Raw genomic sequence first — 19,664 nt, forward strand, 5'->3', positions numbered from 1 at the left:
CGTTAATTTCTAAAAAATATAATATTAAGCGTATAATATTGACTTGGTGGTAGGGCTTTGTGCAAACCCGTCTGGGTAGGTACCACCCACTCATCAGATATTCTGGTTAGAGGGGTAAGTGAGCCAGTGTAATCACAGGCACAAGGGACATAACATCTTAGTTCCCAAGGTTGGTGTCGCATAGGTGATGTAAGGAATGGTTAATATTTCTTACAGCGCCATTGTCTATGGGCGGTGGTGATCCCTTACCATCAGGTGGCCCATATGCTCGTCCGCCAACCAATGCCATAAAAAATAATAGTAAGTATTATATGTCTTTGGTATGTTAATACCAAAGACATAAATTAATTTAATTGTTTAGTATATCTAAAAAGTATGTAAGTAAGCTACATAGCGTAAGAAAACGATTTCTATGAAACATATTTTTTTTATTGTTATTATATTCAGAGACAGAATAACTACGAATATTTACTCAAAATAAAATCCTGATACTCGTTAGTTTTGTTGAATATGACTAAAAACAATTGTAGCGTCATTTATGAGTCAACGTGTCAAACAAAAATAACAAAACGGAAACAATAGCATAAACAGATCGAATTTATTATACGAAACAAAGAGTCATGCAAAATATTTATTTGCTCAACTTTATTGTCACGTGAGTTAAAACTTCGTTAATGAAATTCATAAAATCAAGGCAAAAATTTATATTTTAAAATTTCTCTTAAAATTTATACATTCTTTATACATTCGTTAGCTGCTGAAATCATATTTTATTTACTAATTGTGTATTCGTATGAAGTATCTTTCTCATTTTAAAATTATATAAATCTTTATGAAACATATCACATAAAGTCATGAATTGTTTATTTATCACATTTAATTATAAATATATAGAAGATAAATAGATTGTAACATTTATTTTAAAAATTATAATCATGTAAAAATTAAAAATAAATTCAGTTGAAAATATTATTTTCAGAGGCAAATTTAGCAAGCTTAGAGTTAAGTATAAAGTTAAGGGTTTCCGAGTTAGAAAATACCGTAGCCAATGTATAAAAATAAATTTGATCTAAGAGTACTATAATATGGATAAGGGGATTCTGTAGTACACTATTCCGCTGTAATAGAGTGATACTTCTTCGGGATCGTTTGGGAAACTGATAACTCTATTTGGTTTTGCCATAAAATGTTATTAGATACTTGCTGAATCTAAATAAGTATCCCAACAAATATACTCCATACATGGTATTTATTAATGCGAAAATTTAGTTGTACATTTCTTCTTTTTTAACTTATATTCGAAGTCATATAATGATTATAAAAATGTAATTAATTAGAATAATTTCTAAAACAATCTGTAGAAAATATTTTAAAAAGTTTTTATCGGCACTTATTAAATGGGCATCAAGCTTTTGTTTTTGTCAGCCTTTTGATGAAAAATCTTAAAAAACGGGCGCCTCTTTTGTATTTCTGTATTTTTCATTCCAATGTAGTCACTTATGAGCCATATTATAAAGATTCATTATATTACAGTGATATTTGCGATGATTATTTTTTATAGCAGTATTACTTAGCAAGCCTGTTAGCATATATAGCATATTCCGAGGAACTTTCACTGTTTCCAGGGGATTAAAGGCATTCCGCTAGGCTCTCGTCGTTGTTACGTGCTATTTGACTCTAGGATAACCGACACGTTGATCGTGGGAAGAGCACTTCAGATATCACGCCGACATGACACGTGCATTGTAGCTACTCGGATACGAAGTATTGCGATACGATATACAACTTATAATTTTATTCGATTTGAATGTAAAGTCATTTGAGTAATTTAAATGAATATTTATTTATATTTGGCGTATTTTTTTTTCTCATAAATTATAAAAAAAAATCCCTTTGTCATTATTAAGTAGATTTAATAAACAAACATAGTTGCTTTCATATACATTATATAGTATTATTATAGATTCGAAATATATTTATTACTGCGATGGAAATAACAAGCGTCGTTGACCTGAGTAGTTTAGATATAAACTTAAATTGGCAAAATATTTCCGTCTTTGAAAATTAAATATATCCTCCGTTAGCATTTATTGGAAGATTCCATCAACAACCGTTTGTAGTTTATGTTTAAGTTTAAGCAGTTTATCATTGTAGTCTATGTTATATACTATATACTATATTATATACTTTAATATTATATTATTTAATATAAGCATTTATTACTCATCAAACAAATTATATTAGTACACATTTTCACCATAATTAATGGATTCGTAAAGTAAATCATGGTTACGTAAATTTTAAATTGGAATACTTACCTTTGTTAATTTAGTATTGTAAAGTTCTCGTTTTGTTCTTTAATTATTAATACTTTACGATAAAAATATGTCCTATTTAAGAGTACCATGATTTTTTTTTTTTTTTTGTTAAGCAGGTAGAACTCTCACTTCGATCAGGGAGGCACTTCTATACCACGGGGTGCCGACCTATCTGAGGAGACTGTTGGAAGCGTACCTCCAGGACCGGGAGGTCCTCTGGGTGGGGGTCAATGGGGAGCTAGTCCGGCATCGGGTAGGCTGCGGCGTTCCACAGGGGTCGGTTCTCGGCCCAATCCTGTGGAACGTTAGTTTCGATTGGCTCTTGAGAGCTCCCGTCCTTCCCGGGATGGGGGTGCTCTGTTACGCGGACGACACCCTCATCACGGCGACAGGGCAAGATTTTGGGGACGCAGCCCGCTTGGCTGAAGTCGGAACTGCTCTCACCGTGGACCGGATGGAAGCGCTGGGCCTGAGGGTCTCCATTTCGAAAACGGAGGCTCTCCTTTTCCACGGTCCACGAAGGGGACCCCCTCGAGGGGCAAGTATCACCGTCCAGGGGACGGTGATCAAGGTGCAGGCCCAGATGAAGTACCTGGGCCTGATCCTGGACGGACGATGGAGCTTCAGGCAGCATTTCGCTCAACTCGGGCCGAAGCTCATCAACGCCGCTGCCGCCCTGGGACGCCTCCTACCAAATGTGGGAGGGCCGGGATCGCTATGTCGGCGACTATATGCCGGTGTAGTGAGGTCAATGGCGCTGTACGGTGCCCCGATTTGGATAGACGCCCTCACCGCTGGCAATCGGGCCCTCTTGCGGAAACCGCAGAGGGTCATAGCAGTGAGAGGTATAAGAGGGTACCGTACGGTGTCATGGACTGCGGCGACACTTCTCGCGGGTGATCCACCTTGGGAACTCCAAGCAGAGGTGCTCGCAGAGGTGTACCGGTTCCGGGCGGAGGCGAGGAACGGCGGCGACCGTCCAGGGTTGGCGGAGGTCGGGCGGATCAGGGCCATAGCCCAGCAAGCCCTGATCGCCCGATGGGAGGAGGATCTGGGGTCACCCACGGCAGGCCTGGCGACAGTGGAGGCGGTTCGTCCCCACTTGAGTCGCTGGGTCAAGAGAAAGCGTGGCACGCTCACGTTCAGGATGACGCAGGTACTTTCCGGGCACGGATGCTTCGGTAAGTACCTGCACGGGATAGCGCGGCGGGAGGTGTCACCCTCCTGCCATCAGTGTGGCGCGTCAGTGGACACGGCGTACCACACCCTGACTGAGTGTGCTGCGTGGGGGCCCCAGAGGCATTCCCTGGTGGCGTCTTTGGGCGGAGACCTCTCGCTGCCGAGCGTCATCAACGCAATGCTCGGTAGCGAGGCGTGCTGGTCAGAAATGCGCTCCTTCTGCGAAAACGTTATGTCGCAGAAGGAGGCAGCGGAACGGGAGCGGGAGGTGGACGCTGCTGCAGACCCGATCCGCCGAAGAAGACCGGGGAGGAGGAAACAACGCTACGCGCACCTTCTCCCCCCGCCTCAATAGGCGCCACAGGAGCTAGGAGGGTTCTCAGTACCCCGGGAATCCCCCCTAGGAATTGGAGGCCCGCATAGGTGGGCCGACCGTCTGGGCGTCACGGTAGTATGCGAAAGCGATCCCGTGGCGCCTACCGATGAGACGGAGAGGGTACCGCTGGTTTTTTAGTGGGTATTCCGGTGTGCCGCTATCTTGTCGCACATCCATCTTGGGCACCGGCGAGTCCCACATACCCCCCCACTTCCACGTGGGGGAAACGCGTAACGCGTTTTTCCAGCGAAAAAAAAAAAAAAAAAAAAAAAAGGTAGAACTCTCACTTGAACGTATTTATGAACTAGTCTTCAGTCTTCTGTGATTTAATTATCATTTTATTCATTAAACAATTTCTGACGCGGATCTGTACAGTTAAAATAAATTTAGGAATGATAATTAATAAATCAAGTAAATTTGACTTTATTCATATTCATAGTCTTTACTTTTAAATCTATGAATATATGAATACGTGAAGTGAAAACTTTGTAACTCTTTTTAAGCATATTGCGCGCATGGAGGAGTGTGAGATTTGAAATAGTTAAAGTTTATATTGAGAAGGAGTGCAGAAAGTTCAAATTTTTACAACGTTTGCGTTACAAATACATTATATTAGATAAAATAAAACTTTCATAGTTTCATACTGCCAACACATGACAATATACGTAATGTACATATCGCGTTATTTGACATACACTTGTTTTATTAGCAATTTCGGTTGCATTTCGACCGTTAGGCGATCACTACGGTATGGATTAGAATCCTTAGTACTTGTACATTATTATAGCCATATTAATTATAAATTACTCGGCATGCATTGGTATCAGTGACGCTCGTGCTTATTAGATATCTTAGTGTACGTGAGATGTTAAATGTCAGAATGAGACAGTAAATAAGTACAACGATTAGATTATATTTGTTAATGCACTGCGATGATTTAACGTGGACGCGGTGGAGACTATTAGATGCAAATACGAGTATCGAATACGTATTACCAGTGTTTGCAATATATAATAATTTGCACCACGACACCTGGCCCGACTGGAGTTGCATGGAATGGTGCGGCGCTAGAGTGGTTTGCTCGCATTTGTTTAGTTTTCATTCATCGTTGCTTTAAGTCCATCTGTACCGCACACAGAGTATTTATATTACTATAACTTTGTAAAAAATATATATTTCTTTGAACGTTTTCTGTTTCATTTGTAATGATAAGCCAGATAGGTAAAATAAAGTAACCGACAATCTCTAAGTAAATTAAAACGAGTGAAACTTGAACCTGCGATCTTCGTTCAATCCACGTGTTCTATCGAGCTAGCTATATCGGCACATGCTTGTATTTTGTACTTATTTTCCCTCGTGTTAAATGTGGTTTCTCTGTGACATTTCACAGTTATAGCTTACTTCCAGTGACAGCTATCAAGTTACGGCATCATAGTTGTCGTTTATATTTATTATTTACTTTCACAATAAATATTATTGTTATTTACACGCAGTAAATATTTTGTAGCAATTAGGTCTTGATTTTATTGGAGTATATACTGTTTTAATTTATACTAGCAACCCCACGACGAAAATGAAAACTGCTCTTAGCTATAAAAAATTAAGTATGAATATTGTAATGCGGGTACAAAATACTCACGACCTTTTTTGTTTATCGCTTTCTTTCTATTAGTGCTTGCTGTATCAAAATCCGTCAAGTGCTTTAGTAAACGAAGATGTAGGTAGAAACAAAATCTGATTTTGTTTTATTGGCTATCTCGTTTTTTATAAAAACTTGATACTGGGGACATTATTTGTAATCGAAATTTAATTATTGCGATTAACAAATTATAATGTAATTTAGTTTTCTATTGTATGAAATAACATTTTAGTTTCGGATTAGAGAAAGCAGTAAAGTTCGAAAAGTTAGAAAGATTGAAAAGCGGTCACGAGACGTATACTTCCTTTCAAATACGTTCGGAGATCAGATAAGAAATGCTGTTATAAATGCCTACATTTTTATTTTTAAGATATATTGTTTATAAAATAAAACCATATTAGTTGTATTTTAAGTAAAATACTTTCTTAATAAAAAAAAATAACAAAAAATCGGTTTCTTAATTAGTTAATTTTATATCTTCTAAATAGGACGTTATATTGCAATATCGCGTTACAAGAAGTTTGCATATTTGCAAAACAAGATAGTTGTTCTAAACCATATGGAATTATTATATACTCTTACATTTGTATGTTTTATTTCGATTTGTTCCCACTGTAAAAGCAATAAACGTTAGTGTAAGCTTAAAGGAGAAAAAGATAAATAACTCGGTTCCTTTGCGGTGGAACCCATTCCGGTTTTTTGTTTTTTTTTTTTTTTTAGTTTGTTGCGCGCAGTTAATTACTTAATTACTTATTCTTATTTTGTATTCAAACTGTGACACCAATGACTTTTGGATAAAATCTAAATGTATAAATGTATGCCCTTGCTTCCTGCAATTATTAACGGTCTGTGAGTAACCATTTATAGATATGAGTTTGTCTGAAAGTTCGTCGTTATAGATGTAATTTATAATATGTGGTACGAAATAATAATTGCCTCCTTCGACGATAGAAGACAGATTGCTTGTTTGTTCAGAAAATCTAAATTACGACAGCGGGGTTTCCTTGTCAACGTTATACACAAATATAAATTATTTAGTAGGTGGGTATTATATAGACACGATACTGAATAAAAATGTATTCGTAAAGTATTTCTTTTTAAATTTTTCAGGTAGACTGGCAAATGATGGTAATTAATCAGTATAAATTTTGGGCCTGTTAATATAAATTAACCATTCTTAACATGTCTTGGGAACTAAGATGATATGTCCCTTTTGCTTACTTATCCTTTTCACCGGAATAAAACAATATCAAGTTATGTTTGGTGTGAGAATATGTAGTGGGACCTACCCAGACAATTGACCAACAATGCCCTAAGACCAATACCGGTAATCTCTCAAAATGTGAACTTTGATCCGCATAAAATACTCTATCTTATTTTATTATAAATTGATTATTATAAAATTGGTCTCAAAGCCATTTTGTCTATGTTGTTAAATATAAATGAAGCGTGTTTCGCAAGAAAATAAAAGCACTCATGTTTTCCTTATACTGCCAAGATGTATATGTAGGTATGTTTAGGCTGCTGTTAACTGACATATGTTGATACATATGTATGTATGTTTGCACGCTTTGTAGAGAAAGCTGAGGTTAATAATCTTTCAAGCATATTGCCTAAATCCTATACACCTGACTATGGGTGAATTAAACGAAAAGTTCTGTGCATATAATATTAAAATGGTGTTAGGAGGCTGCTGGTTTTCCCACTCTGTTGTAGAGCTTCTAAGATCTGCAAGAATGCAGTTGTCTATCTTATATAAATCATCATGAGAAAATATTTTTATAACTAGCACATATACATATGTTCGATTTTCAGTCCTACCTATAGTCTTCGTATGAGACAAATTATATAAACGTATTGAATAAAATAAAGTATATATTACTTTGATTATACCACAATATTACATACAAAACGGACGCTTTATGAACATAATGTATTAATAGTTACCTAGGCTTAGACTGGCAAATACATATTTAACATTTCACGTATGATTCGTGCCAGAATGCGAATCGAACAATTTGCCAATAATTCTGTCCCAAGGCAATAACTGAGATGACGCATAACAGAAATAGGTGATATTCAGAACGCAATACCTGCTTATACCTATTTTTCCATCATTTGTACGATAAGAAAAACGCTTAATTTTTTTTTAATTTAAATTAAATTCTTTTAGTATCGGAGTCTCGATGTATGTTTGCATATAATGGTACTTAAATATATTTACGTATAATATGCCAAATCTAAGTTGTGTCCTAAGTTATAAGAAGAAATTATACTTTATGTAGTTATAAATAAATTTCAGGACTGATCATTGAACTTGGCACCCATTCAGATCTCACTTCTTTTGTCATTGAAGTCGACTACCAAGGTAATATCATAATATTGAACTTGGCTCTCATTTCACATTTATGTTTTTGATGGGATCTAATTAACAGAAGCAGTTGATTGAATATAAGTAGGAATTGTCACAGAATATTCCGTTGCTATTCAGGTAACTTTTTTTGTTTCAATACAATCGGTTCACAATACTTCATAGACATATATGGTTGAAATCATTTTAAATTAATAAATAAATATGAACAGAATCAGTTAATTACAGATAAAATTAGATGACTATTACAAATTTAAACTAAATTATAAATATAAGCATTCAATTACTCGGCTTGTTGTTGTTAATTGACACAAAACAAATAAAGCGATTTGTATAATAATTATGAACATATTTTATATTATTACTATATAAATAATATCTTCCTGCTTTCACGGTGTCTGCTTATCTTATGTTTATATTTCATGAACTACTTTGTGTGCAAATATATAGTCTTGGATTACCCAAACCAGGCAATGTAGCCCTAATAATGTAAAAATCACAAGTTCGATGGTTAGTATAGGCTATTAAACATATTATAAAACACTTTTATAAGGGGTGGTAATAGGTATGAAATATTCTAGGACTTCATACAGTGTTGTAATATTTTAGTTTTTCGGTACAAAATAACAAGCAGTAAGTACAGGATATCATATATTTATAATTATCATAATATCAGACCCTTTAGTCTCTTTTCAGTAACGAAAAAATGAGTCGATAATCCGTCACGCTGACCCAGTGCTGGTGGACAAGACGTAACTTTGGAAAGTCGAAAATGCGTGCCCTAGTATCAAATTGCGTTGCAGTCTAAGACTCTCTGCCCTGGACTTACGCTGTTTCCTAATAGTTTATATTTTTATCTGTCACTAAAGTATGAATAATTATTATAAAATGACTTAAACGTTAAAAGATCACGATGGCAATGAATTTTCGTAACATGCTGCATTACACGCCGCTAATGCCTCAGCTTCAGCTGGTATTTTAAAATAAAATCGAGTCTTATCTTATGAAAATTTTTTTGTATAATAAATGCGGTTGGTGCCACTGGTATAAGCTTGGCTTAAAATATATACATAGTTTCAACAATAATTATTATGTCATAAATAAACGATTTTATTTCACTTTTGAGGGTTGAAAACTTCAATACATATTGTGACTTGTTCAGAGTTAAATTATATTATCATGTTGTTTTTTTAATTAAAAAGGTTATTTTCAAGTATTATGATAAGCGAGCGCTTGAACAACTAAGCTTCGGACAAAGCGATGGGAGTAAACGAACAAAAACCCTTAGGATTACAAGGCTGCTGAAACGTTCTTCTGCCCTGATCTTACAGCTTACGTAATCGTCGTACTGGCAAATATTGCTAAATACAACGTGACAACTAGTATCATTGGCGTTATTTTGCCATGGCGTCGGCTCGTATTGAATTTCATTGATCAGTTAATATATTATTTTAGCAAAAATAGTAATATATATAACACGTCTATGTATATAATTAATACGCACACATAAACACATTTGAATCTATCATAATTCATAAACAAGGTCATATAAAGCGGTTTCATTACGATCGTGATATACGTTATGTATCTACAAAAAAGTTATTAAAATGTATTTGGATAATAATCAAAAAGTTTTATGAATATATTTCTGTAACATTTGCGTAAACGTAATCGAGCACAATCCTTATATATACATATTATATATATATATATATATTAAGTAGAGAAGAAAGAAAGGTACTTGTTTTAAGGCAAAAGTAAAGGAGCCTGATTACCTATTTTGATTATTTAGATTAGATCAGTATTTAATTACTATGTGTTATGATCATAAGATCTCATTTCGATTTTGTTCTATTAGATAAGTTTGAATCTAACTTAGTCGAACAATAACAGCGACTTTTTTGATGTTATATGTAGTTTAAAAACAAATATGTAAAAAGTAACTTACGTAAGTGTATGTTTATGTGTATTTAATTAAAACTCAATATGTAATATGTCGATGATCAAGTTACCGATATTGACTGATTCAATAATAAAATAATTTGGGAAAACAACATACAACTAATTTACTATAAGCACTAATAGAAATATTAATATGCAAATTTGACGACGAACAAATAACATCAAACCACAATGTTTTGTGATGCTATTCATTGTTCACTCGGCTTTTGGTTTGCGGTGTTCATAAATCACAATATTTTTTAATAAGGTGTCTGTCACATATAATGCTATGTGATATAAAATAGTCCAATGACAGCCTGTAATAATGCCTCTTATGGAAAACTGTTGTTGTTTTTAGGAAAACTAAGTATTTGGAATTAATTTGTTAATATACGAATAATACGTAAGAATATCTGTCTGTAGAAACCGTGGTAGATTTATTTTATTTAGCTTGTATACTGACGAGTTGAAAGTAATAAAGCCTACTGGAACAAAAAGAAACATTTTGATTTTGTTTTCGATTTCATAAATTAAGTTCATGTCTCATAGTACTGAGTATATTTCATTTAAGCATAGTACTGAGTCACACGGAGGTAAAAAATATGAAAAACACATATGCGATTTAAATAATTATCTTAATTAAAAAGTTATTTTCAAAAGACTGTATACGACTGAAAATACACCAGTTATTTTAAAAACCGTGATAACTTTTCTATATGAACTTAATAAAATTAGTACGTTTTTAGAGACTGTATGATAGGATCAATTTGTATCTTTGAGTAACTTTAAGTGAATGTACAAACTAATTCAACATAAAAACTTCGTATAAATTGCTTTTAAGCATACTGAATGTAATTATATACACGAAAGTGCCCCATACTTTAAAGGAAATGCCATTTTTAAGCACTGGTCATTTTCTACCTTATATTCAGGCTACAAGCAATAAATATGTTGAAATTTTTGGTAAAGGTGTAGTTATTAGCACAAAAGACAAAGGTCCTGATCATCGTTAACATCTTCTTAATCAGATTTAGATGAGCATTGACAGTATAAGGAAAGGTTTACATTTCTTATAGCGCCAATGTTCTTGGGAAAGGTTGTATATAGTAAATTAGATTAGTTTACCCGCACGTCAAGCGCTTAGTAAAATAGTAGAAATGAAAGCGTCATTATTTATAAGTTAACTTATTAATTCTTTCATTTATGTAGATATTTCAACGTACCGAGGACTCTGAATGAATACATTAAAATTAAATTGCATTAAAATCACTCATAAAAGTAATTGTTTTTGGAATATATAGGATAAAAATAATAAAATGTTGCGAAAGATTAACATATTATTCAGATACTCAGAACGCGTCAAATTTTCTTATTGTTTTAATTATTTCTAATATGATAACAACATTTTTCATTTCATGAACGCAACTGTGTTTATTGAGTTTGTAAGCGCAGAAAATATTTGGAATATTGACGGAGCTAAACAAATGTTAAGGTTGTTAAAATTATTCTGGTTTTACAACCGACATTAAGACAGATAAACCATGTTTTCTGTTACAGTAAATCGTATTTATTATCTTTTGTGCTGCCTTAATATAGTCAATTTCTGCGCAAAGGGTTTAGAATCTGCTATGAAAGGAGGCTGGAGTACTTCTCTCTGAACAAAGACAAGATAACTTGTGTCTAAATCACTGAATAATTGGGAAGGATATTGCTTTGTAATTTTCAATAATTTATTTAATTATGCGAGTATAAATAGTAATTTCACTTAGTATTAGGGCTTTCTTCAATGCCCGTCTAGTTAAATACCACCCGTATTTATGTATTGATATGTTCCGGCTTGAAAAGTGAGTGGGTCAGTATAACTACAGAGACAAATGACTTAATATATTAGCTTCTAAGGTTGTTAGCGTATTAGCGATGTAAGGAATGGTTAATATTTCTTACAGCACAAATGTCTATAGGCGGTGAACGTTTGCCCGTCCGTTTACATATGTTTAAAAAAAAAATAATGTAAATTTAACGATGTAAATATTATCCGTTTTACCAAACAAGAATTTGGCGGAAACATTTTAAATTTCGAACCACGAAACTTTTTGACACACATATATCTGACGTACACCTGTGATTATGTTATACAAAAAACAGGAACTCTGACAAAAGTAAAATCAATTTATTCTTTCGTAATTTTTGTCCCAAATAGGAAACGATGTGACGAAACGTGAGTCAACAAAAACGTGCGTGTGAAGTTTCCTTTAAAAAGGTGGCGAAATATATAATGGTATGTTTACCTAAAGGTACCTAAAGATAAATATTATATATTTAGCCATTAATACCAAACCAATTAATTTGGTAGCCGCTATTAAATTGGTATTTAATTTAATTTAATTTAATTTAAGTTTATTCATAATAGAAGAAAGTTTCATGTTATAAATAATCCCATCAAAAACATAAATGTAAAAATGAGAGCCAAGTTAAATATTATGATATATACCTTGGTTGTTGTCTTCAACGACAAAAGAAGTGAGATCTAAATTTGTGCCAAGTTAAATAGTCCTTTCTGAAATTTATTTATAACTACATAAAATATCATTTCTTCTTATAACTTGGGGTAATATATTGTTGCCTAAGGTCTGACTTGGCTAGTTCTTATATGTTTATCAACACAAATTGTAGTTTGTGTTTAGAATAACAAATTATAACTCAGAACATCTAAGAAGAATTGAGGACAGCTCAGTATTGCTTAGTTAGTATTAACGTACATTAAGAGCTGCGATGGTCCAGTCACTAGAAAACATGAATCTTAACCAGATATTGCGATTTCATATCCAGACAAGTACCATTGAATATTTGCGTGCTTAATTTGTGTTTATAATTCATTTGTAACAGGCTTAGAACTTACGAAGGCTATAATATAATTCGTATATGAGAACTAGCCAAGTCAGACCTTAGGCAACAATATATTACCCCAAGTTATAAGAAGAAATGATATTTTATGTAGTTATAAATAAATTTCAGAAAAGACTATTTAACTTGGCACAAATTTAGATCTCACTTCTTTTGTCGTTGAAGACAACAACCAAGGTATATATCATAATATTTAACTTGGCTCTCATTTTTACATTTATGTTTTTGATGGGATATCACTACTTTTTGTATATAAATTATTAGTAGGTACTTATTAATAACAAAATTAATACCAAATGGTTTTTGTTAAGCTATTCTATTTTCTTATGTTTACGGGGTATAATTGTCTTTTTTTTGATACGTTCTTATTTTTCTTGTAGGTACCTCTGAAATGTTCTAGTGAATTGCCCATTCAGTGTCCGGATATATTTTACGCGTTTTCTGTTTATACTTAATTTTCCCAAGTAGGGGTGGTATAATGTGCGCAAACGGTTGTACACTACAATAGAGCTCTCTTGTGTCTTGATTTGACTTGGACCTAAATTGATAAGATGTACTCCATCTAAGTTTTTAAATCTAGAGAGGCCAACGTAAGCCTGCTCTTTACTAAATATAGAGGAGCCTATGTCGAAAAGAACACCGCCAAGGCGAAGGCCTTGTGATTTGTGTATAGTAGTAGAATATGCTAAGCAAATAGAGAATTGTTTCCTTTGAACATATATGTACATTACTTAATATCTGTAACTTGGTTTGGCTTCTAGTTCGCAAATTAAATTATGTTTAAACTGAATTGTTATTTTACGTGCGCTATTGCTGTCATAAGTTTTGATTGCTGGTTCTTACATCATTTTTTTTATTTTACAGTTATTACAGGAACTATAAGTATATAAGTGTTCCTATAGACCCAATAAAATGAAAAATTATAATAAAATGATAAAAAATTACCAGTTTCAGATTTTTTCCTTTATATTGGCCTAATTATCTACCTGCATGCCAAATTTGAACTTTCTAGGTCACCTGGAAGTAGGTTATAGTTTTGATCTATAGGTCAGTCAGTGATAAAAATGACGATTTTTAGACGTTAATATCTAAATAACCATTTGAGATGCGTTTATGAAATTTGGAACACATATGTATCTCACGAGTCTCAATATATGAGCCAAATTTGACACATTTATGTCAAATAGTTTTTGAGTTATGAGGAGGTCAAAAGTGGCTCCAAATGGTTCGTGTAATATTACACACGGTGCTGCACGCCAGTTCTGATACTAGAACTTGGCTGACACGCTACCGCGTGTCTAGATCAAGTGTTTAATAAACAAAATTTTAATCGTATATTTTTGTTGATTTCATTAAAAGTGACTTTATATGGTCCGATTTTGGTTGACCAAATTATAATCAACAAAATTTTAACTGAATCGATTGTTGTCGCTTTAATTTAATATAAACTATGTTCGGACGCAACAGATCAATACCAATTAAGCAGTTGATTGAAAAATTCCGCCTATGTGAATTGTTTGATGCTAAAATCGGCTTTTTAATGCTAGACAGTTACAGTAACAGGCTGTAAATTTCTCACTGCTGGGCTAAAGCGTCCTCTCCCTTTAAGGAGAAGGTTTGGAGTTTATTTCATCACGTTGCCCGAATGTGCGCTGGATACACATGTGGCAAAATTTCGTTGAAATTATTCACTTGCAGGTTTCCTCACGATGTTGACATAAGTTATAAACACAAATTAAGCACATGAAAATTCAGCGGTGCTTGCCTGGGTTTGAACCCGCAATCATCGGTGAAGATGTACGCGTTCCAATCACTGGGCAATCGCGGCTCTCAATGCGAGACAGTACAACATTTAAAAACACATTGTTAATATTCATAAAAATATTTGCGATAATGTAATCTGTAACATTATTATGCTCTTTCATTTTTTTCGTGACATAACTTTTGGAGCTTAAATTACTTATTTATTCGTACACAAATGTTGTCGTCATAACAAGGTGCGGATGGAATTACCTTTTCAATTTCTTTTACGTTACCCGAATAACATACACCTTTGTGCATGACCTTCATAAGTGATATAATATTCGTATACAAAAGCTACAAACCAAAATCAGGATCATTAACTTAATACAATATTTTCTTTGCAGTCATATATATATATATATATATAGTTTCATATATATAGTTTCATATGTTTAGACAAAAGAGCATGTTGTGAAATCTTCCTTTTATGTTACATATATTTGTGACATAAAAGAAATGTTATATATATATACTATATATAAATCACAATCGGTATATTTCATAGGATAAATGAAAATTTAGATGCCATGAAGACTTTTTTTTTCATAGAAATACGATTGTATAGATATGTTCGACTTCGTACTGATATTGTGATAATGTGATGTCATCGCTCAAGATAAAAGCACTTTTGACATCTTCGGATGAATTTTTGACTTGAGGATAACGACACCAATTTCGGTGGCCACAGCCTCTTACCAAAAATTGACTTAAATTGTTGTCAATTTGTCACAAGCATACTTGTGAAATACTAGAGAAAAATAACTTTATATTGAGTAAAGTCAAGTAGTTTAAAATTATCCTGATGATAAAATATTATTTGCAAGATAATAATTATTATTATGTCTGGTATATAATAACTCATTTTATTAAAATAATTTTAAACAAAGTAAGCTTTTTGGAATTGTGGTGGAAACAAAGAGATACCACATAGTTGTGCAGTGAAGCGCAGTTTTGAAATAACGACCGATTTCGGAATAAACCATTATTCTTAGGAGTAATTAAAATGATTTAAATTTTAATAATATATTTATAACTTGAGTTTTATTAATTAATTTGCATCATACATAAATGAACGTGTACGCAGGTGAGATAGTGTTAAATCTTAATCTAAGTACAATTATTTACTTTATATAAACAGGTTTTTATATTTTTTACTTTTTCATTGATATTATTGTGATATTATAACACAAATATTCATGAAAAACTCTTTTAGTTTAATGATTTATAAATTCAAAGATTTTTAGAATTTATAATCTCTAAACGTTTATTTAGATATTTGATTAGTATATTATCTAAGGGTTTGTTTGGTTTGAATTGCAATTGCTTTTATTAACTACGATTGTGTAGAAGTATATTTACTATATTTTACTATTATTATTACTATTACTATTTTTTAATATATAATATTTTACGATAAACATTTGTAGGTAATGTTAATGTTTATAAATAGGTACATAACCAAATAACCAGTTATTAGTGAGCCTCAACAGCACAACTGATTTTATTATGAGAGTTATTGTTAGATTATTATAAGTGTTATTAAAATATATGAGGTTTACTTATACGCATTACTTAAGCATTATATAAATATATTGTTGTTAAATAGCATTCAATTTTAATTAATGTACTTATTTTATTATAATTAATAAAGATAACCGAGATGGTCTATAAATGGATAGATTCACCTCATGTCTCTCGTACAATGTTATCTTAACCTAAAATCGGGTAGAGTAAAAGCACCTGTGAGCATGACAATTTCCACTTGTATTCACCACCTTATAATAAGCTCCAAACCTTTACACTGATAGTAAAGTAGGCGATTGTCCAGCATGTGGACAGGTAGAACATAGTTTAGTAGAAAAGTACATTTATATATATTTTTTCCACATATATTATTTGCAAATGTGTTATTATTTATTCAGAACATTTTGTTATAATACTAAACTGTATTTGTCATTTTGAGGAGTACTGAGTGTAGTATGTACTATCTAGCAAAACAATTTATCAGAGCGCCTTACTGTATGAAGGTCCCGATAAACGGATTGGGGCGGGCGGAACTATTCTGTCGTAATAGAGTGATACTTCGCTCGGATCCTTTGGGTAACTGATGACTCTATTTGCCTCGGCTATAAAATGTTTTTATCACGCGACTTATATTGACAATAATAAATAATATCTAGCATTTGACGAATATTCAGACGAAATGGATTAATTCGATTAAATAGAAACTAATTTTACAAACACTTAACTTGTTTTTAAATGGTATCGGTACATAATACGCTATATGCAAATCCTTATTAATCAGTAACATTTAATACAAGTTTTGTGTTCATTTGTAGCGAACACGTAAAGCGTTCAGATACCCAGTCACATATAACTGGGGTCAGTCCGAATTCCGTACTTTATGCTCAACCGATTCGAGTATTACGTCGTATTTTCGGGAGCTGTTTTACGTGGGTAGCTATTTTATTTTCCACGCAAATTCGATCGCTCGTTATTTAAACTAGCAGCGAGTTAGTATTGCGGCCGTAGCTTTTGTGCTGATAGCACAACTACATTTTCGCTCATTTTATAAATAATATTAGAAAAGTTTGAATATAAAGTAGGTCTTATTAAAAATATTTTTGTAATATAACTAGCTATTGTGAAATCGTATTCCAAGAGGTATATAGGTGACATTATATAAATAAAAAAACGAACTAACCAATTACTTCATACATTGTAAGTTAATGTACACAAAAACAATTAATTGGTCAAAAAATCTGATTTTTTTAAAATAAAATTAATTAATTCGAGGATTTAATTACGAATAATCCAATGATTTACAGAGTTTGCTCCTCGACTACTACAAAAGGACAAGTGGAACCCATATATTAATGATTTTGGTTGTTGGTTAATTGATTTTATGTAATGATTTTCTTCAAATTGAAATAAAATATTATAAGGCAATTATTATATTATTTTCTTGTATTCTTCTTAAATTCGGACCCTACAAGTGTGACTTTCATTTATTCTCTCGTGTAACATTGAATGGCTTTTTGAATTCCTTTTAAACACATCATACGGGTAACATGAGATGACAGCGGTGTTAACACAATATGTGGAATGGATAAGGAGGCTCGATAGTACAATTTTTTTTACAAAAAAAAAATATACACACGATATATTAAGATGTGGTAGAGTCAAATGTTTGTAGAGTTGACCTTATCTCACTCAGATAAATTTTTCTACATTGAAATTGAATAACTCAGTGTTTTTATGCGTAAAATATTTAATAATTGGATATTTTAGGAGATTCTTATCAATTATGATATTTTATAAGCGAAGACTAGCCCTTTAAATGTAAATATACGAGTAAAACTTTTCAAGGATTTACCGACTTTAAACCTTAAAGTTATTTGTCACGTTTTAGTACATTTTCTGTTGCTCCTGACGTCAATTATTTTATTTGTTATTCTAAATTCTATAATATACTTAAATTATATATTATTAATTTTGTTGTATGAGATGGTATGCGGTTATTAGAAGTGTAAAATGGTTCAGATTCGCAGTCGGACGTAGTAATGTGAAGAGGTGAGCAAATAAACACCACAATGGTGTATGTCTGTAGCTTATTCCCTCGGTTTTTGGATTGCGGTGCGCAGTAAATTACCTTATTTATTTTTGAAATACTGCACCGAGTGTTGGAAATAAAACAACAATCTTACAATGTATCTTGATTACCGACTTTTACAAAAATAATTTAAAGTAAAGTTTGTTGATAACAAAGTTGTTTTAATACTTTGTTGCTTTCTAAGGTTTTATAATTAAACGTCATTCATATTTTCTGCGAGTTAATGCAATGTATTGGAGTTTTATTGTTATATTATTATCGAATATATAATAGTTTTAAATTGATTGCACTTTGTTAAATAGCATTAAATCACATGGGTATTTTTGTATATTTTGGAAATCTGTATTAAAACAAAATGTATATAAAATAGGATTTGACATAGGCAATATTTCAGTTCCGTCACGGTAGCATGCGAAAACGATCCCGTGGCGCCCATCGAAAAGAAAGAGAGGGTACCGTCGGTTTTTAGTGGGTATTTAGGTATACCTGGGCGCAGTCAGCGTCCATGGCACCTGTCAGTCACACTTACCCCCCACAGTACTTGGGGGAAACGCGTAACGTGTTTTTCCAGCAAGATACAAACAGGCAACATTTCAGAAAACTATTCACGAGATTTTTTATAACTGGCTCTGCCTATTTTTATTTTTATGATTGCGTCTAGGTATTAGTTCCGCTTGAACTAATAAGCTCTAAGAGAGCACGAAAATTTAATATTCCTCACTACATAAATTGTGCCCTTATTGCATCGTTCCTTATTTTGCTTTCTTGGGTATGGGTTACAAAAATCGCTAATATCAATGTTTTTTTTTAAATATAAATTGAAATGAAAATAATTTCCCATAATTCTTAATGGGAAAAAAACCAACAACTACTTACCTATCAAACCTAGAAACTATTTAACTCGCTCAGAAAACACATTTCTAAGATTATTTATATGACTAGCTTGCAATTATATACCTACCTAGGCTTATATTAAATAATTCAAATCAAATTATACGTGATTTGTAAGCTAGAATGTATATTTCTTACAAAGTACGTATAATTTCTAATATAAATAACAATAGCGTTATTTATATCATTTTGCCTGCTTAAAAAAAAGGCGACGTAAATTTTCTGTTGACAGAGCACCGTCCCGCGTAGCCACCGTTTTGTATACTATCTTGTGCTACAAATCACACCGTATGTCCCAACAAGGGGAAATGAAAATTGAGATAGCGAGGAGGCATTGTTCCGTGAAAATATATCTTCTTGATATTCTCAGCGCGAAGAACATTCGGCAACAAGCGGATATTGTTACAATGTTACATCATCTCGCTAGATACGAGATGTTTTCAAATAAAAGTAAAAAAAAAACACAACCAGAGTTTGATTCGATGTTACTTGCTACAATTATTAATAACAAATTCTATGTCTAATGTGTGTCTGCATTAATTAGACTAGGGTGGACATGTTTAATTATAAAAAAAATAAAAGTTAAAAGTTAATAACCATTTAAGGAAATATTACTAATAAAAGAAATA

The 19,664-nt window shown here is 32.7% G+C and overlaps 1 protein-coding gene across 1 annotated transcript in view; it reads left to right on the forward strand.

The window, feature by feature from the left end:
- The first annotated feature begins 2,812 nt into the window (after positions 1-2,812).
- LOC125065436 overlaps positions 2,813-19,664 on the forward strand; it is a 31,975-nt gene continuing 15,123 nt past the window's right edge. Inside the window, exon 1 of the mRNA XM_047673017.1 lies at positions 2,813-3,255. Coding sequence (XP_047528973.1) covers positions 2,902-3,255 — 354 coding nt within the window. The 5' untranslated portion in view covers positions 2,813-2,901. The remainder of the gene's footprint in view (positions 3,256-19,664) is intronic.

The sequence above is a fragment of the Vanessa atalanta genome, chromosome 7, assembly GCF_905147765.1.
Source record: "Vanessa atalanta chromosome 7, ilVanAtal1.2, whole genome shotgun sequence".
Taxonomy (NCBI): domain Eukaryota; kingdom Metazoa; phylum Arthropoda; class Insecta; order Lepidoptera; family Nymphalidae; genus Vanessa; species Vanessa atalanta.